Raw genomic sequence first — 24,747 nt, 5'->3', positions numbered from 1 at the left:
TTGGTTCAATGTCAGTTTGCTATCTGGGATGTTTGCATATAAAATAGCATTACATGCGGAAATCTCTTGAATATTTTTTCTAAGTTTTTACTATTACAGCTTTCGAGATTAACAAATCGTGAGAAGTTTTTAAAGCATTTAGATCTATTCTATCACATGAAAGGTTGCACTGATGAGCATTGAGCAGATGACAGTCTTTTGATCGCATGAAAGAAAATCTTATTGGAACACAATTTCTGCACTCATGAATGTTGTCACCAAATAATGCAAACTCGATGTAAATACAGTAAGAGCTTCATTGACAACATAGTGTTGGTGTCTAGAAAAACTGTTGTGTGATTGACAGCTTGAGCGATTGGAAAGGGAGCATTCTTTGATACTTTCTGTATACATTAATCAGTTTAAATAAGATTATTCATCCTAAAAGAAACGATGTGAAGTTGATATTTAAGTCACTGGCTTGATATAGGCAACAGATGCATAAACTATTGAACAATGAGAAAAGATTGTCTAAACTTAATTACACATAAGAAATCACTGATCAGGGATTGGAATAAATATGATTACTTCCATGTTTGTGGTGTTGCTGGCAGAGCCATATCGTAAAAGTCTATTTGCAAAGCCTGTGTAGAAACTATGAATGAATTACCAAATAATCCAGTAAAATGTACTGAATACTAACAATGCACTGCTGAGATGTTCTCATTGTTAAAAATAAATAAACCTTCCTAGCATTAGGATCATTTGGAAGGTAATGTTTTGATCCTGTGTCGATCTTTTCACATTCACAACTATTCACTAACACTCCAGTGGGTGGGGCCAAAGATGTAGTGATGTAGACAGACGTTGATATTATTCTGCAACTGAGGTCACAAGTCTCCACTAGAGATTATGTCGTTTCTGGCCTTGGTTTCAATAAAGGCAGTTTTTGGATAAGGAAGTTTTGAAACTTACAGGTATTATAGCGTAATGAACTCTTAACTGTCAAAAGATCAAGGAAAGTGCAGTGCAAAAGTGCAGTTAGGAACAAGAGGCAACAGAACTGGTTGTATTGTGGTTTTATTCAAGTCACATGTCCTACAGCCAGTACTGAATCAAATCATGGACAGGAAGATGTGTAAGTGGTCTCAAATGAATCACCTGAAATGGGAACAGAAAATGACCTGGATAATTTAACAGTGACTTCAGCCAGAGCAAAGCATGATTAGGATGAAAGCGTACTTGGCTGATAGTAGTCACAAACATTGATGACTGCTGGCTTGAGATTTTTCACTGCAAGAACCTGTTTCAGCTGCAGAGTGTAACTCATGGGGACACCTTTGGGAACCTACAAGACAAAGGATAAACAGCAAGGACAAACAGAAGCACATGAGAAAAATGGCAGCTAGTGAATATACCCAGTGTACACAGTCTCACCTCTTTCAGATACACTAGGACATGATCATCTTCAGCGTCAACCCGCTCCACTAGCGGGGCAAACGATTGGGGTGAAGAACCAAGCTGAGGGGAAGAGACCATCATTTACACAATTACAATTGAAGGAGCTTCAAGCATCTTGGGACTTTCTAAATCTTAAATACAAACCAGTGACGTATCTGCCGTGAAGCCTGACAGGAGCTTAATGTCCACTAGAACCATGTTAGTGCTTGCTTTTACACCATTGTATCTGAACGAGGGTGAAAAAGAGGTTTAGTCAACAAGATAAACACCACAGCTTCCATTTTTGTAAGAGTCATAAACCGTTGGTTTCAGGACACAATGCTGCTTACTTCACAGTGAACTTCAACATGAGATTAGCTCCAAGCGGTTGGCAGTCTCCAGTCACCGTTGCTTCGACACTCAGCGTCACGGAGACTTTAACATGTGTTGGGATGTTGTAGAAACACGCAACCTATAGTACGAGTAGAAAATCAAACAAAAACACATTTAGATTTGGCTGTGCACAACAAATATAGATAGAGAGGATGAAGATACAGACCTGCACAGACACACAAGTGGATCCTGATGCTTTAACACTATATTTGCCTGGAACGTTCTTCAGTGGCTTCTCCTGATACAGCAGCCTGTTGTCCCGATTCACTTTGAAGCTATAAGAGTCTCCTCCTACTACTACTGAGGACTGTACGGTAACAGTGCTGGAGCCATCCAAGCTGAACACTTGAGCAGAATACACAGAGCCTGAAGAGCCACCACTGTGTCCTAAAAACAAATACCAGATTAAAATAAATCCTCAAATGATTGCACTCATGTTTGGTAGTCAGAGGCACCTGGGTGGATGAAAACCCTCCATAGGGATTCTGCTGGGCCACGAGCCAGTTGACAATGCGGTTAGCATAGCCCAGATTAGCCGTTGTAAGAGGCTGAACAGAGAGAACCGCTAGCAGCACGTAAGAGCTGATCTCCACTGCCAGAGTATCACCAGATGTTGTCTGAGACCAATGGACCTTAGTGCCTTAGGATGAGATGGAGGAGAGAAAGTTGATAAAGACCCTGATGAATAAACATGCATTCATGTTTCATATTCAGGCCGGTAAATCTCACCTTCAGAAATGGCAAGGTTGTCCAAGGCAGTTAAAAGCTGTGATCGAGTGGTGGTCACTCCAGCCAGACTGAAGGTGTAAGTCAGCAGAGCCGTGGCATAAGTGTTTCCAAGGTTCCCAACGACAGGCCTCAAGCATGACAGACCGTTGGTAATGACAGGATCCTAAAAACCAAAAAGCATATCAGACAGGCAGAACAGGAAGGTCATCTGCAAGGAGCTCATACAACTACTGGATTTTAGTTACCGTGGTGGGGACACCTAGTTCAAGCAGCGATGCAACAATGTAGGCAGTCGTGGTCACACTGTCACCAACTCCACCCTTAAAAAAAAAAAGAGATTTGAAACAGGTACTGCACCTTCATGTCACTGTGGTACAGAGTTCCCTGCTGCATGAAACAGCCATCTGAACCCTGCTTGCTGATCAACCAATCCTTCGCACTCTGCAGGACATCTGGATCAATGAAGATAAATTGCCTCGCTAGACCAAAAGACCTCATGACAAAGGCGGTCAACCTGGTCGTGAAAAAGGTTGACAAACTAAACTTAAACTGTGTGTGCCACGACAGATTATACACAACAGTAGAACAGTGTGAAACTCACCATGTATTTGATTCATCATAACCAAATGTGCTGTATGAACCGTTGCTGTGTCTGAAGTTCAGTTCTCCTTGGTATCCTGATTGGATCATACAGCACATAGTAATAGTGATAGTCAAATGGGAAGAGCAGGACAAAGCTTCCCTGGAATTTAGTCTCCTACATATATAAAGTGGATTTGGTCATCCATACCGCTCTGAAGGAAGCCTGTGGCGGTCTCTCGGATGGCTGCAGTGAGTTGCCCTGTGACCTTCAGGTACAGTAGGATATAAATATTTGGAGCAAGAATGATCATATTCTGTTCTCCACAGCCAGATGGCATCTGTAATAACCCATTTAGATTCTTCAGTGCACGACCCATTATGTCCCCTACAAGAGGTCAAGCATAAAACCCACATCAGAAACGGTTATTCTACCAAACTTCACAAGTCAGTTTCTACTGAATGAAATGTAGTACCAAGGACTGAAACTGAGCATCTGGCAGATCCTTGAACCATGTTTGTAGGAAATCTCAGAGTCACATCTTCAGAAAGAACGTTTCCTGCAGACCAAACAGAATGGATCAGCATTGAGAGCTAGGCTAATGTTTGGCTATACAGGGAGAACGTATTTTGGGAATCATTGAGTGCAAACAAACCCTTTGGACACAGTAACCAACTCTGTGTGTTTGTCCTTTCAACTCCTTCAGGCGACAGAAGCAATACAACACATCAGTAAAACAGCATGGGCTCCATGACCAGACTCCAGAAGGCTAGTTAAACACTTACAAGGACAAGTAGACTTCGAGTGACTACATCGATGCGTCCTCTCGTCGGCACAGTCACGACTTCAGTGCCACATCGGGTCTGGGATGCTTCAGCTGAAGCACTGACAGTCACATTGACAGCTCCTGCAGTGACAGACAGGAAGTGAGCAACACCCTTAATATACACTTAATTTAGAGATGATCCAAAACTGACCAAGAACAGAAGCTGAGAGAACCCATTTGAAGGTCTTTCTCCCATTGGCACAAAGACAGGATGAATACGGATCAGTATATGGTTTAAGAGTGAAGGCAGTGGATGAAGCTGGAGTTACTTTAACCTGCCAATGAAACAGAACACATGGAGCAAAGACATATGACCTTCTCTATACAGATGAATTATATATAAAAAAAAAAAACATGGCAGACCATGATGCACTTGGACAGATAGCTGAAGACCGTGGCCTTCAGATCAAAAGATTCCCCACGGACTATGGAGTACGGCAGGGAGAGCTCAAGGAAGAAGGGCTGGAAGACCGTCAGCAGAGCAGGAGGAGCAAGACCTAAACCTTTTGAGGACAGGCAGAACGCCTCAGTCTCCCATGTGGTGATGGTGTCAGGAACAGTGAGGGGAACTCGTGTGGATCCAGTGTTTCTGAAAGACAGGAGAAAAATAAGGGGAACAGGGAGAAAAACTGGGCAAGTAGCTTTAGAAGGAACAAGATGCTTCACTAACCCCACTTGAGCAAGCTGCCAGAGCCATGTTTCTGGAAAGTAAGTCCTGACAGTCACTTCAAAAGAGGAAGCGTCACCTCTAGAACTTCCTGCTGCTTGAAAGGCCACTGCTACAGGACCATTCAAATTCACCATGAAAGACAAGCAATTTTACACCAAACTGTCTTAGTATCTGCAGAATATACAGGGTTCATAACTGCCTCTCTTATTGCAATTATGGAAATGATTAAAACACCCAAAACCACACAATTTGATCCACAAGGAGTACCCTTACGAAAAAGTTTGTTAAAGTGTGCTATTAGTATACTTTTAAACCAAGTATACTTTGTCTACTTTTTACGTACTTCTCAGAAATATACTTAAATTGCACTTAAGTATACTTGACTTATACTGACAGAAAAGTCCAAGTATATTTGGCCTATACTTGTTGATCGAGATCAGAGCCGATCAGCCCTATACGCACACTACGCAAGGTGCGTAGGGCCCCGCAAATTACTCAAGGCCCCGCCTCCCCTCGTGTCAAAGCGCGTCAATCAATGTTTACAATATCGATGAGAAAATGAAGCGGAACTGTCTTTCTGGTCACGAAAAGAGAGAGAAAAAAACCACCATGAGAGTTAATTGCGGCAACAGTTATCAGGTAGACTTGTGTGCTCTCCTCTCAAAGTTTGATGTCAGCAAAGAACAGTAGGCTAAAGTTAAGGTAATGTGAGTTGATTTATTATGTTTAATAAACGACAAAGGACAACGGTGTTTGTTTATAAACTGCAGCTCGGAAAAGATAACCGCGTCGCGCGTTAACATGCGATATGCACGTGCATGAAATGAAACGCGCACTTTCCAGCAGAAACATCTGTTGTGAGTTGGGACCAGTACAATACGGGCGTGATGGCACTCCTCATTATAGTTTTAAAACAAGACGATGATTATCTAGTTGCTAAGTCAAGGTCTAGTTACAACTCTGCACTAATGCATTATGGAAAGCAATGTATTGACATTGACTATTGATAGGCTCCATTGAATTTAAAATGTTGATTGGCTGGAGATTCTGGTCAATATGGATGCACATCCCTCAGTAAATAATAACCATCAAGAATCAAGAGTATCAAGAATTACTTTTATCATTTAAAAACACAGTGACATGCTATGGCGCCATTTTAGCTTTTATTCATTCACAGGATATGCATTTTTGATATCAATAATTAAATTTGTACTATTTAAAATGTGAATTCTTGATTTAAGAATGAACTTTTTACTAGTAACAATGTCTTCTGATATCAGGAATTATATTTTCACTAGAACTAGTTAAAGGAGGGATTGTAGTGGGAACACTGGGGTGTCAGGTGTGACAATGGCAAATAGTTCATGGCTCACGGGTCAGGTATGAGGGCCCCTAAACAGAATTTTGCTTAGGGCCCCAGGGAGGTCAGGATCGGCTCTGATCGAGATATACTTAAAGTATAATTAAATATTCTTGGCTTGTACTTGTTTACCATTTTGAGTAGCTTATTAAATACTTTTAAACACATCACACTGTCTTATAAACTAACATGTTCATGTTTATATAGCATCAAGCTTTTGGGTGGAATAGCTTATAGAGTAAATAAAGTATGGAACTGAACCTGATCTTATACACAGTGATTAAGTATACTAATAGAAAACTTGAAGAAACAATTTTTTTTGTAAGGTTATTAACTAAAAATAAGCATACTTTCAGCCTACATTTTATATAAACTTCTCAAATATACTTACATGTGTACTTGACTTATACTGAGAGAAAAGTCCAAGTATATTTGGCCTGTACTTGTACTCAATCTTTTGATCGAGATATACAAAAGTATAAGTATTCTAGTTGTTTTAACTCTTGATCAAGTAGCCTATTAAATATAATTTTACATAGTTTTCCATATACAGTCTTATGAAACTTCCATTGTTTGAAAATATTGATTAAAATATTGATATAAAACAGATGTTTCTAATTCTGTGTATTTGATTTGTGTAGGCTTGTCCACTGGTAGTGTATAGGAATGAACTTTTCTACTTTACTCTCCCCACCATTGACTGAGTTCCAGCTATCCATGTTTTCACTGTTATACGGTAGGGGGCACTATGACACATCTAGTACAGAATCTCCGGATCAAAACATAGAAGCTGAAACAAGTGATTGAAGATTGCTCACGCAAATGTAAAGTAATGTGATCAAACAGCATGTAAATCAAAACTGCTTAATATTACCAAATGAAGCGTAACCCATGAAGAGAGCAACTGAAGCTTTTGGGGTGTTGGACTCCAACTGAGTTTTGATCATCGTTCTGAACCTGATCAAGGCGCAGTCTTTGGCAAAAATGAGATTCTCAACTTTGCACCAAGAAAGTTACCAACATTTAAGTGTTGATTAAAAAAAAAGATGCATGAAGCTAATAATTTTTTTTTTTAATTAAAGTACAGTTAAAGGTATTTTTCCAGTATAAAATAACATTTGAACAGTGGTATAGGCCTACTGCAAGTGCAAAAATATATAAATAGTAAACCATGTATAATTTTAAGTTCACTTAGAGAACTTGCAGTATAAAACTACTAAACTAGTAGTTTACTGAGAATACACTAAGAGCAAAAGAATATAATTAGTAAACTACAAGTATGATGTTAAGTTCACTTAAAGAACTTGTAGTATAACACTACTAAACTAGTTTACCGAGTATACTTCAAAGTGTACTTTCATAAACTAAAAAGTTGCTACAAGTATTAAAATAGTAAACTAGTATACCCATAAGTTCACTTGCAGTACAAATGAGAAACGCAATTATGAACTAGTTGTGCACTTAGTTTACTACTGTTACACTTAAACATACTTTTATATACTAAAAGTGGGCCAATTTAGTCCCAAGCGGTATTAAAATAGTAGACTTACAAGTTTACTACTAGTACATATTGACAGTATATGTACTACATAATGTATACTTAAATACACTTGATCACTCAAGTACACTTTCATAAGGGTAACCTCCCATAACTGAATGCAAGTTCACCAAGTCATGCAGATTTTTTCACTGAATGGCCTCTGCATAGACCTACCATCTGGGAAACTGGGATACAGCGGGCACGGAGGGGCTTGTACAGCAAGATTTGTTGCGATCTTCATTCCCAGGCTCTGTCAGAGAGACAAGTCAAAACACAAGACAGATTTAAAGTCAATGACTCAGTTTGTGACCATGTAGTCACAAAATATGTTTTTCTACCTTGAAGGTTGTGTAGGCTTGATTTGTAGGAGCAGTGTAGGCAGGATCTATAGGAAAAGCTAGACGGGGTCGAAAACCTAGACACTGTGGTTCATCCTGAACGCTGTTTGGGTAACATGATAGTGATCGCACCGGGAGCAAGTCAAACACCTGAAACCATGAAAACAAAAAAAATTGGTATGTCACTTTTGAAAAATGTTGATCAAAATGCATTAATGTTTGGCATGTTATGTCACAGAGTACATAAATGTATGTTAAGATTTACACTAAAACTGCTATAATCATAACAGAATAGGTTTGTTCAATTGATCTCAGTATTACTCAAATTCTAAAGCTGAACCTGAATGTCAGTCAAGACCAACAAGGATTTAAAATCAACTGCACATAGATACCATTTTAGCACTCAGACGTCTTCCTGGCTCCAAGATCCAGACGCTCTGATCTACAGCACTGATGCCACACAGAGATCCTGCTTGAGCAGAGACAGTCAGAACGCTTCCCTCAGCAGGAACGGCCGTAGCAGGAGAGAACTGTAGAGACACCTGGAACAAGGACAAACACACTGTAGGACACATCACCATTCCCCACTTGAAACCAAAAGATGCTAGTGCACATCATACTTGGTTTTGGAGACAAGTTTCTGTGTCAAACGACGCACTACCAACAACAACATTCTCACTGGGCAGAACACAGTAGACCAGAATCTGCACTACTGGAGCCATATCGACACTGACAGACAGTTGGAACGACACAGAGCCGCTGGTGACGGTATTAGAAGCCCTCGCTTTGACCGTCTGAAATCCATGCAGGACGATCACACCTCTGGACAAGACCTGACAAAAGACAAACAGATACATAAAATGTTCCTAAAAGAAAAAGGTGATGTCCACTCACCATATAGATGTCACTGTAGTCGCCAGCCTCTCCAACAAAAGAATACTTCACGGTCACTGGAAACACAGCACCACATTTGAGCACCACTAGATGGGTTGTTGGGAGAAGCAGGTTGGAGAAGCGGAAAAACCCTTGTATCTGCAGTGAAGTATGGCGATTTGTAACCATTAACAGCCTCTGGAGTCACACTTGCCTAGGGAACAACGAATGGAATTGGTTTCATGCAAGAGATTGGGAGAAGTCTACATGTCACAAACAGCAAATCGTACCACGAGACTGAGAGCAGCTTTAGGAAGATTAGCAGTGCTGAGGGAGAACGTGGCCAGTCCTTTCTGGTTTGTAGTCAGATTCAGCAGCAGTTTGTTGGGCCAGCTGTTACCATCCAGGAGATACACCGCTTTGTTTGCGATTGGAGTACCATCAAAACGAGACACTGAGATCTGTTGGGAATGATCAAGGTTAGGAAAAGGAACCAATGTGAAGGCTTCTGCAACAAGAAATTCATTTTACTTGCCTTCCCATTAATCATTGATCCAGGTTCAAAATATTCTGGGATGTCCAAAAACATGACTTTGCCGACTTCAAACATCACGGACACTGATGCAGATTTTGACATGACTACATCTGGGGGGGTGGGGGGGTGGGGGGGTGGAAATGGTGTGGAGATGCAAAAAAGAATTAAAATTGAACAGTGAACAAACTTTAAAGCAAATACCATTGGTCCGGATCAGCCAATAGCTCACCTGTTCCCACCTCAGTGACATTCACATTTACAAGGAAAGTATCTTGCATATCATTTTCAAATTTGGTGTTGAAAAACACTGATGTATCGACGGTAAGGGAGGCACAGCCAGTGGCATTCATCTGGTAGCAGAACAAATTCACATTAAAGTCAAGCACAAGAAAAACCCTCCACTGTAAGGCAGGAGTCAAACCTTTGCAGTTTTAGTCAGGCAACGACGGGTCAACTCAGGAACCACAACGTATGGAAAGGGATCACGGCACACTTCCACCAAGGCTAGGCCGGGTACAGGTTGGCCATATGTGTATCTGGGAAACATCACAAGGAACACAAATTAAGAACTGACCAACCACAAGACAAGATAATATCTATACGTTTCACTCACTTAGCACAAGCCTCAACTTTCAGTCCCACATCTGCAACGCTGTACGTCTGTGGTGCGTTTACAGTCACGTCAAACTTGGGCAAAACTAAGCCAGAAATAAATGCTGTAAGACCTCAGATCTGTCGTTGAACTGTTGCACATCATTCACAATAACTTACCGTATTTTCGCACTTCAAAAACATGGGAGATCATTTGGGCACCAATAAAAGCCTTTAGTGTGTACATTCCTATCTGAGCCTCTGGGTTTAACTTGTGAGAAAGCTGCAATATCCACCCCGTTGAGGAAACATTTGTCCACTGACCAATGCGGTTATTATGGTCCTATTAAAACAATGAACAGCTCATAAAAACAGCAAACAAAATGTACAGAAAGTGGCAGTGGCTCCATTCAAAGACTTGGACCAGAACAAATTCTCACCTCCACCACCACCAGATTGTACTGAAAGACAAAGACAGGAATATTAAACATTTAAAAATACACTATTGCAGCAGTCATTGAAGAGAACTGCAAAACTGTGCACGTAAAAATAACCTGCAATAAATGTGCAATTTGTTCATGGCCAGACCTTACCATCTGATCAAGTGGCACAAATTTGGCATCCATGGTGACAACTCTGAAATTCACTGCAAAGACAGATAAACTCACATTAATTGCATAATGCACTTGAAGACAATCAGAACTTGTAGCGTATTGGACTATCTACACCTCTAATATTAAACCAAGGGACATTCACAGCTCACCTGTTTGTCCTGGATTGTAGATGGGTTTGTCTGTCTGGATGAAGGTCAAAGGCTGGTAACGTCGGAACATGACTTTCCTCTCTTCAGTCGCTCTGAAGACCTTCCCTTGAACATCTACCTTCAGCTTCTGCACAGATTCTCCATCTACTCGAGGAGCCTGTAAAGAAGCTCAGTTAACTCAAACCAGACAAAAAAAAAAAAACCCATCATGTCTCATGATAACAGACCTGGAAACTAAAGCAGCGGTGAAATGGCTTTGAAGAAACTTGCTGCACAAGTTGAGTCCTCCTATTTTTCTCATCAAGCAGAGAAACTGTCATTGTGAGACTCTCTTGTGGTTTCAGAAGACTTCCACACAATTTGGGATCAGATCCAGTTTCAATCACTGCAGGGAACATCACCATGAATAACCTGTGGAAACATCATGAAGTTCAGGCCAAAGGGAATTAGGTCAGAACATTTACATGTTGGCTGAACATTCACAGAAAGTGGCTGCCACTGGGTTGCCAGGTCAGTGCATCAAAACTAGCCTAATAGCCGATCAAAAAAAAAAAAAAGCCAAAGCGGTGATCTCCATCAGCAAGTGGGTTGAAGTACCAAATGTAAAACAAAAAAAACCACGTGGGAAAACCTGATTTAGCAACACTGTGCCATGGTCACAAAATAAGAGCACAAGACAGCCATTTTTGTTCAGAAATATATGAGGATCAATAACTCCAACAGCACACAAACTCAATTCAACAGTGACTTGTACAAAAAAAATTGACATGAATAGTGTTTGGTGGGTCCCATTCATCCTTTGGCCACTAGATGGGAAAAAGTACAACATAATGAACTTTTAACAAATTGTTAATGCATTGGTGCTTCATTTTGGCAGCTTTACAACTGCATCATTCAGCATAGATTAGACATTAGGACACTTTTCACTTCAAAGCCTATGGTACTTACGGCCTTTTCTGTCCATCAACAGCAAAGAGGAAAAGGGCTAAAATGAGCCCTTTCCAAACACAAATCTCCCTCACAGCCATGAAGAGCAATCATCCAAGACTACACCAAAATCAAGAGTCTCTTTCAGAAACCCTGCAGCACTTCTGTTAAGATCCACACTGCTCTACAGCTTAACTCTAAATCAGCTACACTGATGCCAGCGTTATTTAAACGTTCTTAATAATTCAGAACAGCTTGATTTAGCACTCACAGGCAATCTGGATATCTTTAGGGCGGAGCCCCGATAGTTAATCACAGGGTTGCCAACTCTGAAACACACACGCTCTTATGCCTGGCTCACACTACATGAGTTTTAAAACCCTTGCTGGGTACACACCAAAATATTTTTTACATCTTATAAGATTTTCTAAATGTGATAGACCACAAACATGAGGACAAAAAATCCTAGATTTAACCGTTTTGCTCCTATATTGTGTGGTGTGCCATGATGTGACAAAGACAGCATACCACACACAAACAGATTTTCAACCAGAGTGTTGACTGTGAACACAGGAAATCTCGCGAGACTTCAGAATAAGCAGGCGGACGATATGCAGGAAGAAATTGCGATGATAGTGTTTGGAAAGGTTTAACACGTTGTATAAACATTTGTGCTGTTGCCACAAATCAACAAGCTAATCCTCCATCTCTGCTGTCCACATCAGTTTCACTTTGTGCTGCGCCATGACTGCATTTGTTGTGCTTCCATCTTCCATCATCTCGCTTTCTGATTGGATATTGTTTCTTTCACGTGATAATCTCCAGAGTTTGCACGCGTTTGTCCTCGGGGTTCCCCCCACACATCAGGATTTCTGATCGGGGCGGCTCCGACGTTCTTCCGAGCAGGTTCGGACACTCTTAACACAACTCACACCAAGGGAAAATCTGATAAGATAATCTGTAGAGCCATCAAGATAATCGGGACGTAGCTACTGTAGGATTGTCGGAAGGGGGGAAATCGGCCCAAAATCAGCCCAATTATCTTTTGGTGTGTACCCAGCATAACCGATTGTGAAATCTGGTTGCAACACACACTTAAGGAGAATCTTTGCAGATTTTCTTCCCTCAAATCTTAAACATGCTCACACTACAAGATTTGAAAATCGCAGCACATCACACACTACAAAATTTTATTAAGATTATTGTGCCAGAGGAAGCGCCTCACAATATCTCAAGCAGCAGATCGGAAGCGGAAAAGCTGATGTAAACAAAATATATCAAGTAATATTCGTGAAAAGGTTGCAGAGTCCAAGGAAAGTGACATTTTTCAAAAATCTTCATTTTAACATTTAAGTATTTTTTCCAATTAATGGCGTCAGCACTGGGTAATACAATAGGCTTGTTTGAGATGTGCCTTGCCTCGCCTGAAAAGTATGCGAGAGTAGGCGGCTGCAGTGAGAGGAGGAGTGAGAAAAGTGCAGGCAAGACGGACAGTTCTCTCTTCTCGCAGTGGATCAGACACCTGTGAGCTCAAAGACGGATATCGCGGGATTCACTGGATTCACGCTTGTGCAAGGTGATGCTAATAAACTGGATGTAATTTAAGTTCTGTTGCTTTTATATGAAAATAAATATAATGAACAAGACACCCAAAGTAGCCTACTTGTTATTTAATTACATACCAAGGACATGTTTATCGATCATTTTTACTTTGATTACAGACATGTTTTATATATATTTTTTATAAATATGACAACAATCAAATAACCCATATAGAGCTCACACTGTCAGAGAGTTTGGGAATTTATACACATATCACATTGATCTCTATGAAGTGACGCATCAGCTTCAGCGATGCCCATGCGCCAACTTCTCAACTTCGTTTCAACGCTCTGTTTAGTTTCGGTTTCATTACTAAACATGTAAAAAAAATTTCGCCTGTTGTCCACAGTGTAACACTTATTTATATAGCAATAAATAAATAAATAAAATACCGCATATCATTCTGTTGAGTCACTCAAAATTACCTCACTTCCTTCACTGCAATGCTCCTACTTGTTTCTTATTGGCTATTGTGACAGCTGACGTAATCACAGTCTTGTTCGTTTGTTTGCAAACATGTTTGATATGATCGGGGCGGGCCCGATTTGTGTGAGAGCAGATCGTGAGGAGCAAGATTTGATCTTTGATCTCACATTACCAGATAATCTGCACCGAACATCGGAACCGATCAAGGTCCTCAACAAGATTTTGCCTCGACAAGGGGAAAATCGGGGATAAATCAGCCTAAAACACCTGAAGTGTGAGCCAGGCATTACACCGTGTCCTAACCAGACGCGATGCGATAAGATTCCAGCGACAAATAATTTGTCATTCAAATTATTGAATTTGATGCGACGCGACTGCGAGATGTGTAAAAATCAATCAAAACCCACAGCCAATCAGAACAGCGTGTGGGCGGAGTCTGTGAGCAAGCACTGTGAGCACGTGCACAGCACCAGAGAGTAATCTTGATGGCGATCGCAAGAAAATGGATAAGCAGGCTACATTTACCATTTAAACATTATTCAAATACATAGGCTTCTGAGTTACTAAAACAATCTTTGTCAAATAATACACTTGTTTGTTCACAGTTTGAACGTTCTTGTTTCCATTTGTTTAATATCAGATCTGAGGTGAATTATCTATTTTTGCTTTTACAGCTACAAAGCTGGGAGCACTAAATGATATTCAAAGTCACATTACACACTTTTATAATTAAATAAAGCACATAAACAGCACCAGAGATTATCATTGCCACACTTTGTGTTTGTTGTTCCAGCGCAACGTCGTGGCTGGTTAGGACAAAAACTCTGATTAACATGGAAAAGATACCTTTTATTGCGTTTCGCATGTAGTTAGGACACGGTGTTATGTTTACACAAAAACGATGTACTAAAAACAGAAAAGATTTTTCTTTTTACAGACGACAATATTCTCAAAAAGATCCCCGTTCAGACGAATCCGCGAAAACGGCTAAATACTCTGTATTATGCACCACCAGAGGTTGTCCCGAAGAGACCTTCTTTAAGTAAGTTTGGTCATTACTGTAATTTATGGAACAGTTAGGTCCGGCCCGTTAATTGATACATTTCTGATTGAACAATATGGGGTTCCATGAGTAGGGATATAAGGCAACTTTATAGCAGAACATTTGTATTGGCTTGTATTCTATTGGTCTGTATGTGTACCTAGTTGAAGGGTCCTTGCAAGTTGTCCTTTGTGAACCAGCGTGCTTAAATGAGTTGCTGGTGAGTTCTGTTCCATTTTCATATAACCCATATTCACTCTGATTTATGTCAAGGCAAAGCTCAACAGCCACAGATGGGACAGGCTAAACAGAACCTCTGTAGCAAATTAGCAAATTAGCAAAAAAAAAAAAAAAAAAACATATATATATATATATATACACTCACCTAAAGGATTATTAGGAACACCTGTTCAATTTCTCATTAATGCAATTATCTAATCAACCAATCACATGGCAGTTGCTTCAATGCATTTAGGGGTGTGGTCCTGGTCAAGACAATCTCCTGAACTCCAAACTGAGTGTCAGAATGGGAAAGAAAGGTGATTTAAGCAATTTTGAGCGTGGCATGGTTGTTGGTGCCAGACGGGCCGGTCTGAGTATTTCACGAGCTGCTCAGTTACTGGGATTTTCACGCACAACCATTTCTAGGGTTTACAAAGAATGGTGTGAAAAGGGAAAAACATCCAGTATGCGGCAGTCCTGTGGGCGAAAATGCCTTGTTGATGCTAGAGGTCAGAGGAGAATGGGCCGACTGATTCAAGCTGATAGAAGAGCAACTTTAAATGAAATAACCACTCGTTACAACCAAGGTATGCAGCAAAGCATTTGTGAAGCCACAACACGCACAACCTTGAGGCGGATGGGCTACAACAGCAGAAGACCCCACCGGGTACCACTCATCTCCACTACAAATAGGAAAAAGAGGCTACAATTTGCACGAGCTCACCAAAATTGGACAGTTGAAGACTGGAAAAATGTTGCCTGGTCTGATGAGCCTCGATTTCTGTTGAAACATTCAGATGGTAGAGTCAGAATTTGGCGTAAACAGAATAAGAACATGGATCCATCATGCCTTGTTACCACTGTGCAGGCTGGTGGTGGTGGTGTAATGGTGTGGGGGATGTTTTCTTGGCACACTTTAGGCCCCTTAGTGCCAATTGGGCATCGTTTAAATGCCACGGCCTACCTGAGCATTGTTTCTGACCATGTCCATCCCTTTTTGACCACCATGTACCCATCCTCTGATGGCTACTTCCAGCAGGATAATGCACCATGTCACAAAGCTCGAATCATTTCAAATTGGTTTCTTGAACATGACAATGAGTTCGCTGTACTAAAATGGCCCCCACAGTCACCAGATCTCAACCCAATAGAGCATCTTTGGGATGTGGTGGAACGGGAGCTTCGTGCCCTGGATGTGCATCCCACAAATCTCTATCAACTGCAAGATGCTATCCTATCAATATGGGCCAACATTTCTAAAGAATGCTTTCAGCACCTTGTTGAATAAATGCCACATAGAATTAAGGCAGTTCTGAAGGCGAAAGGGGGTCAAACACAGTATTAGTATGGTGTTCCTAATAATCCTTTAGGTGAGTGTGTATATATATATATATATATATATATATATATATATATATATATATATATATATATATATAAATTAATTATAACGGATTATAATTAATTATAAATATTTTAATTATTTTTAGAATCGACTGTAGCAGAATTAATAGTACAATTATTTAATCAGTTCATCCAATGAACAGAAAGCATAATCAATTATTCATTCTAGGAAATATATTATCTTCCTGGCCAAGAAAGAATAACCTTTTCCAACTAAAGTAAATAAAATACTAGCAGGGTAATAGCATAGGTATCGCTGGATCAAGATGTTTAAGTGACTTCAATATGTGGCAAACACAGAGACAATAAAGCGTCGATATATTGGTTTAATAAATGAATCTAGGGTAGGCTACACACACAACTAAACTAAGCAAAGATTGTATACAGAATCAAGAAAGTAAAGAAAAGTGAAGAAAGAGAGAGAGAAGAAAAGAGAATAGCAAGATTACAATCAGTTAACCACAACCTATGAGAAACATCAGAGAATCAGGGTCACCTTAAAGGGGCACAATAACTTAGAAACGCATCTAAAGGCTGCAAACAGGTACTTGCATTGACTTCGGTTGCTGAACAAATCCAGATGCAGGAGGTTCTTGAGATTCTTGATGATTTCGCCTGGAGTGCGCTGAAGCGTTCGTTTGGGTTCTTGGTGTGGTCCACGTTGAATCCAAAGAAATTAACTTCGTCCCACGTTGAATCCAAAGAAGTTAACTTGAAGATGAAGTTGCCGGAAGAAGACAGGAGCATGTTGTCTCGAAGAGATTGAGCGAAGGCCTGAACTAATCAGATACTCTTAAAGGTCCTATCAGTTCACACCCATTTGGTCAGGTGACCAATCCAAGATGACCGGGAGAAAGTCTTTGTTCATCTTATCCCTATTTGCATGTTCATGCTAGCATGGAGAATTGGTGCAGTCTTTACATAAAAGTATGGTACAATTATCATGATGCAATTTATCATAACATATTGTACACCATTGATTATAAAATCAATTCTTTTGATACCAAGAAAGAGGGGATTTGAAGACGTTAAAGCAGTGATACATCATCTTTGGAATGTTTGGATATCAACATTTGAAGTCATTCTAACATAACTAAAGAATCATAACTAGTCATAACTAATAAAACATAGGGACATACATAAAACACAGGAGAAATAATATAAACATTTGGGAAATTTTGTGGGAAAGAATGGAGTAAATGTCCTTTGTGTATAGGAGTTTATCTCTATAGTCTTTAACCAAATGGCTGGTGCCGTCTGGACTCTCGTGCTGTCTTTGAGGCTGGCAGACAGTCTCTTGCTGAGATCGTTCAGGAGAGCAAAGGTGATAACGGCCTTTGAGAGAACTGGTTTGAGGGCCGATGACAACAGGGGAGAGGGGGAAGGTTTTATGATACCTAGAGCATTTGTATTCCCTTGCCCATCACGATACAGCTCCAAATAAAGAGGAGGATGGTGGACCTTCTGGAGGAGTCGGAGAGGCGTAACACAGAAAGGCTAGATAAAATTAGAGAGAACATAGCCACCATTACCAACAGCATCCATGAGGGGTTTTCAGTACTGAAGTCAAGTCAAGTCACTACTGAAGCATAATGCTCTTAATTAGAGAGAGAATGTAGGGCATATTCCATTAAAAATGAAAGTTGTATTGCCCCCCATAAAATTTCCCACGCTCCCCCCAGACTCCCTCCCTCCCATTTCCGGACTGGACACCTATTTGGACACCTGCACCCGTGCACCTGTTTATCAAACCCCCCCCACTAGTTCCCACAGTTCCAGAACTATTTATGACTGTTTAGGGGTATGTGTGCTTGTTCATTGTAAAAATGTTCGAAAATGGTGAAAAAACATTCAAAACAATGTATTTTAAACTTTTTAAGAAACGTATAAGGATGACAGAGATAAGATCAGTGTTTTTATTTTATTAAAGAAAAGTTGTACTTCCACTTACATCGGAAGAAAAGGTGTACTTTCACATTTAAAACAATGTACAACATTTAAATACAAAAGTCTTTCTTAACCTCCTCCGACCCGGTGTTACGCTGCACACATTTTTGGATGTGTGCAGCATTTCTTAATTCTGTGTAACTGGAACATGTTTTTCACAAACGCGGACACTGCCATCTGGTGGTGTCAGGAGAAAAAAAAAACTTAACATAAATAATTTCAAGATGGCGGAGAACACAGGCGAAATGTCACGCAGCCACATCAGACCTAAACGTCCACAATGTAAAAAAATTAATAACATTTCATTGTTGATTCTTGTTAAGTTATGCATAATAGTGTTGTATGATTAAAATGGCATGCACATTTGACAAACTTTTGTAACAGGGAAATTTACTATGCTGCTAAATTTGATGTCCACATATGTGGACAGTGGGACTTAACTGGTGAACAAAAAAATGAGAATTTGTAGTTGCACTGAGCTTCGTGACGCAAACTGGCTCACTCACGATCACGATCGCACCGTACACACACACACACACACACACACACACAAATAAAAAGAACATTACTAGTTTGGAGAAGTTGAAGTTTTGGGGAGTTACAAAAAAGAAAGCAAATTTTCATGTTTTTTGGATCTGTTTTTTATTTGGATATACATTTTGTTTTTCCATATCAATATTCAGAAGTGGCGATCGGTTGACAGCTCTGCCCCTCTCTTCACTCGAGTGTCCAAGACATACGGCCAGATGAAACGACCACAAAGTCGATCATCGACCTCCGGCCTAGGGTGTCCTGGTGCCATATGTGCACTGATGGGCACCCTTATGCTTGAACATGGTGTTCGTTATGGACAAGCTGTAACTAGCACAGAAGTCCAATAACAGAACACTGCTCTGGTTCAGATCAGGGGGGCTGTTCCTCCCAATCACGCCCCTCCAGGTGTCACTGTCGCTGCCCACGTGGGCGTTGAAGTCCCCCAGTAGAACAACGGAGTCCCCAGTCGGAGCACTTTCCAGCACCCCTCCCAGAGACCCCAAGAAGGCCGGGTACTCTACACTGCCGTTTGGCCCATAGGCGCACACAACAGTGAGAGACCAATCCCCGACCCGAAGGCGCAGGGAAGTGACCCTCTTGTTCACTGGGGTGAATTCCAACACATGGCGGCTGAGCTGGGGGGCTATAAGCAAACCCACACCAGCCCGCCGCCTCTCACCATGGGCAACTCCAGAGTGGTAAAGAGTCCATCCTCTCTCCAGGAGTGTGGTTCCAGAGCCCAAGCTGTGCTTGGAGGTGATCCCGACCATCTCTAGTCGGTACCTCTCAACCTCACGCACAATCTCAGGCTCCTTCCCCTCCAGCGAGGTGACATTTCACGTCCCTAGAGCTAGTTTCCGTGTCCAGGGATCAGGTCGTCGAGGCCCCTGCCTTCGACTGCTGCCCGATCCTCTAAGCACCGGTCCCTTACAGTCCCTCCTACGGGTGGTAAGCCCATGGGAGGGCGGCCCCAGGTCGCTTCCTCGGGCTGAGCCCGGCCGGACCCCATGGGGGGAGGCCCGGCCACCAGGCGCTCTCATACGAGCCCCAACCCCGGGCCTGGCTCCAGGGTGGGGCCCCGGCTAAATTTTCGGATCCAACTCACCTGGGCTAAGCTGTGGGTCCTGTGCTGTGGGTCATGACCGAAAGGACAAGATCCCCGATACAGGTGGCCGAAATGAGCTTTCTCCCAAGGGTGGCTGGGCGATCGCTTAGAGATAGGGTGAGAAGCTCGGTCACTCGGTAGGAGCTCATCTGAGGTGGCTCGGGCATCTGTTCCGGATGCCTCCTGGACGCCTTCCCGGGAAGGTGTTCCGGGCGCGTCCCACCGAAAGGGACTATGTCTTCCAGCTGGCCTGGGAACGCCTCGGTGTCCCCCCGGAAGAGCTGGAGGAAGTGTCTAGAGTGAGGGAAGTCTGGGCATTTCTTCTTTCTTCTTCTGCCCCCGCAACCCGGCCCCGGATCAGCGGAAGATGTATGTTATGTATGTTCAGAAGTTATACAAGAGTAACAACGAAAAATGTTCAGGCACAGGCTGTAAATAAAAGAGATTTGCATTTTGTTACACAATGGTGTCTTGATTGTTTTCTGTGAATTCAGACCCGGTGTCCACATATGTGGACATAATTTTTTTCAAAAAGTGCTTCATGTTCAAAGATAATATCTGGTTATTATATGTATTGGTCCCTCCTAACCCCAAAAAGCTAGAAGAAATCTAAAATGCATGTCAAACCAAAGCTCGGGTCTGAGGAGGTTAAACATACAACATTTTAAGACTAAAATTTAAATTAAAATTCAGTCATTTCTGTCAGGACCACTATCGTCATATATGATTGACAATTTGCATGCAATTTGGTTTGGCGGTATGGTTCCGTTCTGGGCGAGAACTCCCTGCGCATCCATGCAGCCTAGCATGGATAAGAGCAGGGAGAGCAGCAATAACCCCCCTTGGGGTAAACAGAACAGAACCAACATGAATGTATTGCAGATATCATTAATTCAAGATTTTAAAGTACGACATGATTCGAGAATTTATTCTGAGTCGAAGGGAATCAGAATGCCAAATGCTGACTGACGAGAGGAGGAGCTGGGGATGGAGGAGGGTAATTCGCTCCTGAGAAACGCGATAGTTGCTGATAATACTGATGGAGCTTATATATGTATACGGTGATAGGCGTCGTATTCCTATAGGTAGATGTGGATCAGCTGATAGTCAGCTGATGCGAGCTTGACTAACGTGACCTGCCAGAACTAACGCTACGCTTGATTTCTGTCAGGACCACTATCGTCATATATGATTGACAATTAGCATGCAATTTGGTTTGGCGGTATGGTTCCGTTCTGGGCGAGAACTCCCTGCGCATCCATGCAGCCTAGCATGGATAAGAGCAGGGAGAGCAGCAATAACCCCCCAAAACACAACCATATGCCAATATCCCCCAAAACCAACTGACAGCGCAATCTGGATGCTTTATAGTTACGTGAGTGAGCCAGGGCAACAAGCATGTTGCCAATACCTGAAAAGCTTGAGCAACAGCATGTTACCAAGAATACTGGAAAGCCTTAAGCAACAAGTATGTTGCCCTTACCTAGATGACCTAAACGAGTATGATGCCAATACCCGCATAAGCCATAGCAACAAGCATGTTGTCAATACCCGAAATGCTTAGCAGTAAACATGCATATTGCAATGAATGACATACCACCTGAAATGAAAAAGTGATATCAAAAATGTATCAGCTGCTGCTTGTTGTATACTGTATCCGCAGTCCGGTTCCAGTTTCGTTGAGTGACGACTGTAAATTACATCATGACCTTGTTATACTTGGATGTAGTTTACTTCTGTAGAAAACAAGAAAAAAAAAATTTGTTTTGTTATTTGATTTTTAACATCTCCCCACACTGGAGCAAGCAAGACGCATTGCAACATGCGTGTTGCTGTAGCCAATTTAACCATTGTACGGGATCTATTGGGGGAAGCTTACACCCCTAGCAGCAGCAACAACTGATACAACAAGCATATTGTGTAAATCGCAGAACCATTGCTAAAACTGGTGTAATTTGGCAGGGGAAACATACACCCTACAGAAATAGCTCAGACTAGCAGCAACAACAACTGGAACAAAAAGCATGTTGTATAATCACAGAACCATTGCTAACACTAGTGTAGTTTGGCAGGGGAAGCATACACCCTACAGCAATAGCTCAGACTAGCAGCAACCAAACTGATACAACTAACATGTTGTATAACCATAGGACTGGTATTAAATCTAGTGTAGTCCGATCGGAGAAGCATACATCCTCTAGCTCGAGTCATATGCAGTGCGCATATGAATACAGTGTGCTTCCTCATTCATGAACATGATTCCTGCTCCCGTCCTACGGATTCCATCACTGTGGAGGTGAAGATGACGACTCCCTTGATTACACACTCCTTTACAGGACCATCAAACTATGGTGTTGTTAGTGTTGAATACCAGACCCCTGCGGTGAATGTACTGTGTACCAAGTATGTTACTGATATCTAGATAGCTTTAGCCACAAGCATGTGGTAACTTTAAAGCAGCACGTTGCAATAATCAAATAGAATAAAGAACAAGCATTTTCCAATACAACCAGACAAGCATAAAACAACGCTTGAGCACTACAGCATGCGCTGAGGACAGTATGCGCTATAGCAGTGTTGCTGAAAAGACAGCATATTGCTGATACCTGATAAGCTTAGCACAGCATGTGACACAATGACACCAGATATAAGCCTAAAACACGCCATGTTCCAAATAAGACTGGGCTAAATAACCTTAAAAGTTCAACAACCATGTTCCCAATAGCAACTAACAGCTTTTAATGCAAGCAGTTTTCAAATAGCCACTAGATAGGCCTAGCCTTAGAACAAGCAGTGTTTCAATAACTTTATTTTTATTTTTATTTTTTACTTAATATACACAGCTTAAATATAGAACCATGTTGAATGTCAGCCTATAAAAATGCAAGCTCTTAACAATAAAAAATATAAGAATGCATTCAAATGCAAGCACGGTATACAATACACTGTAGCTTTAAGAACGACGTGTTACCAGAACTAGATAGACCAAGCGTGTCCGAAGTGACTCAACTGAATTGTGACTGTTTACTGTCTTTTTTAAAGCTGTGCCACAGCAGAATATTTCCGTTTGCACCATGAATTGTTAATTCATATCAAGCAGCTGCTAAAATCTGTGCTGCATAGTGCTAAAAGCACAGCCTGTGCAACGCGATCAGTTGCCAATGACAACACATAGTAACGCACATAGCCAATATGATCGCATAAGCCTAGCAAGAGCATTTTAATGAAAACGACTAAGTTAGATTAGCCCAAGCCACACGTATAGCATTAGCAACAAGCATGTTGCCAAAACCCTGCTAGATTTTAGCAATGAGCAAAAAAGGACTTAGCTTAGCTTTGTGAAGACTTTCAGAAATGAATGGAGAATGAATCACGTCGAGTCCTGTGTCAATAATGCAGCGATGCGAGCAGGCAACTTCCAAATCAGGCAACTTATGATCAATGCTGCAAATCTCGTGTTCAAGTTTAAGATGAATCTGAGGTGAAATCCTTGTGGGGAAAGAATTCCTCTTGCTAAATTCCCGTTTGCACGATTCCTTGTGAGATGATGTTGTTTGCCTGCCGAATTTCGCCACTTAATTCGCTCCTGAGAAACGCGATAGTTGCTGATAATACTGATGGAGCTTATATATGTATATGGTGATAGGCGTCGTATTCCTATAGGTAGATGTGGATCAGCTGATAGTCAGCTGATGCGAGCTTGACTAACGTGACCTGCCAGAACTAACGCTACGCTTGATTTACAGAAAATTTTAAAACAAGTTAAGAGAAAGTCTTTTACCTTCACACAGTATTTGTAAAATGTTAAAAAGTCAATGAAAAAAGATTAAACAGTATTTTTCAAAAGAAGTGTTCAAACACACAAAAAAAACATTATGTTAAAAAAATCACAGTATTAAAAATAGTCTTACGTTTTAAAATGTTTCCATTGTTGAAAGGACAAAACTGTTATCCAGCTCATAGTTTTAACTCCAAAAACTTTGATTTCCAAAATGCAAAATGTGACCACATGCTCCCGAGGTCTGTCTAGAAATTAATTCCTGGAAGTACGCTCAGAGTCCCACACTGGCCCTGCCCCTAACATGCCCCACACCAGCTGATGAGGGGAGTTTTAGGTAAACAAACTCCTCGAGCAGCTCCACGAAATGCATCCACACGCGCCTCAGTTTAGAGGACAAGTTCGGTATTTTGAAATTTGGACACATGCTGCTGGCCCGAGAATTTTCGGTTTCTGTTGTAGCACCGCCCATTTCTGTCTGTGACGTCACCCATAGACTTTCTGAAGAACGGGTTTGAAGCCGTTTATGGGGGGTATGGGCGGCGCCATCTTGGAAAATCTCGGGAAATCCTAACCCCGCCCACCTTCTGGCCAATCCATATATGGGTAAAAGGGCGGGCTTTGTGTGAGACTGGAACGATGTCATTTTCGCATGAAGAAAGCAACATAAACAACAATGGATGACATACAGCAGATCTTGTTCTTGCTTCCCGGCGTGTTTGTCACAAGAAGCCAAGCGCCGACATTAGGCGTTTCTCGATAGCGAGTACGCAAAGTTCGGATTTAATTGCCAAGTCCAACTCAGGAGAATGACTCCCGGGGACGCAAGTCCGGTTATTCTGCGTCACTCAGCTCGCTCTGCTACTCCGGTTATCTCTGTATGTATATTTTAGGCAACAATAAAACGAAAATATGTTATAAAACACCACACTGCCTCTTTTCGTTTTAATTAAAAGAAATCTTAAACATTATAGCCACACAAACGTGGTTCAGGCAACGCGTAACGTTATTGATTATATTCACTGCATAACGTTAGCCTATTTATAACAAAACGAAATATAAAACACAACCCTGCCTCTTTTCGTTTAAATATAATATAAAAATATTAAACATTTTAATATGGTCCAGGCAATATGTGCATTT

At 41.3% G+C, this 24,747-nt stretch overlaps 1 protein-coding gene across 1 annotated transcript in view; it reads right to left on the bottom strand.

Moving 5' to 3' along the window:
* Positions 1-1,056: 1,056 nt before the first annotated feature.
* The window catches only part of LOC309494917 (pregnancy zone protein-like), a 44,364-nt gene continuing 20,673 nt past the window's right edge, over positions 1,057-24,747 (bottom strand). Inside the window, 34 exon segments of the mRNA XM_082164389.1 lie at positions 1,057-1,140; positions 1,222-1,327; positions 1,417-1,500; positions 1,585-1,666; positions 1,770-1,891; positions 1,979-2,172; positions 2,175-2,199; positions 2,268-2,452; positions 2,542-2,704; positions 2,787-2,861; positions 2,899-3,055; positions 3,143-3,218; positions 3,332-3,508; positions 3,597-3,680; positions 3,777-3,828; positions 3,907-4,028; positions 4,099-4,222; positions 4,311-4,536; positions 4,618-4,726; positions 7,692-7,767; positions 7,856-8,005; positions 8,248-8,397; positions 8,476-8,721; positions 8,787-8,942; positions 9,019-9,189; positions 9,264-9,373; positions 9,493-9,613; positions 9,685-9,799; positions 9,877-9,961; positions 10,035-10,197; positions 10,295-10,315; positions 10,448-10,500; positions 10,618-10,774; positions 10,845-11,028. Coding sequence (XP_082020515.1) covers positions 1,100-1,140; positions 1,222-1,327; positions 1,417-1,500; positions 1,585-1,666; positions 1,770-1,891; positions 1,979-2,172; positions 2,175-2,199; positions 2,268-2,452; positions 2,542-2,704; positions 2,787-2,861; positions 2,899-3,055; positions 3,143-3,218; positions 3,332-3,508; positions 3,597-3,680; positions 3,777-3,828; positions 3,907-4,028; positions 4,099-4,222; positions 4,311-4,536; positions 4,618-4,726; positions 7,692-7,767; positions 7,856-8,005; positions 8,248-8,397; positions 8,476-8,721; positions 8,787-8,942; positions 9,019-9,189; positions 9,264-9,373; positions 9,493-9,613; positions 9,685-9,799; positions 9,877-9,961; positions 10,035-10,197; positions 10,295-10,315; positions 10,448-10,500; positions 10,618-10,774; positions 10,845-11,028 — 4,162 coding nt within the window. The 3' untranslated portion in view covers positions 1,057-1,099.

Source organism: Leuciscus leuciscus, assembly GCF_965113295.1.
Source record: "Leuciscus leuciscus genome assembly, chromosome: 1".
NCBI lineage: Eukaryota > Metazoa > Chordata > Actinopteri > Cypriniformes > Leuciscidae > Leuciscus > Leuciscus leuciscus.
The sequence above is the reverse complement of the archived record's forward strand: the minus strand, read 5'-3'. Positions and strand labels throughout refer to the sequence as shown.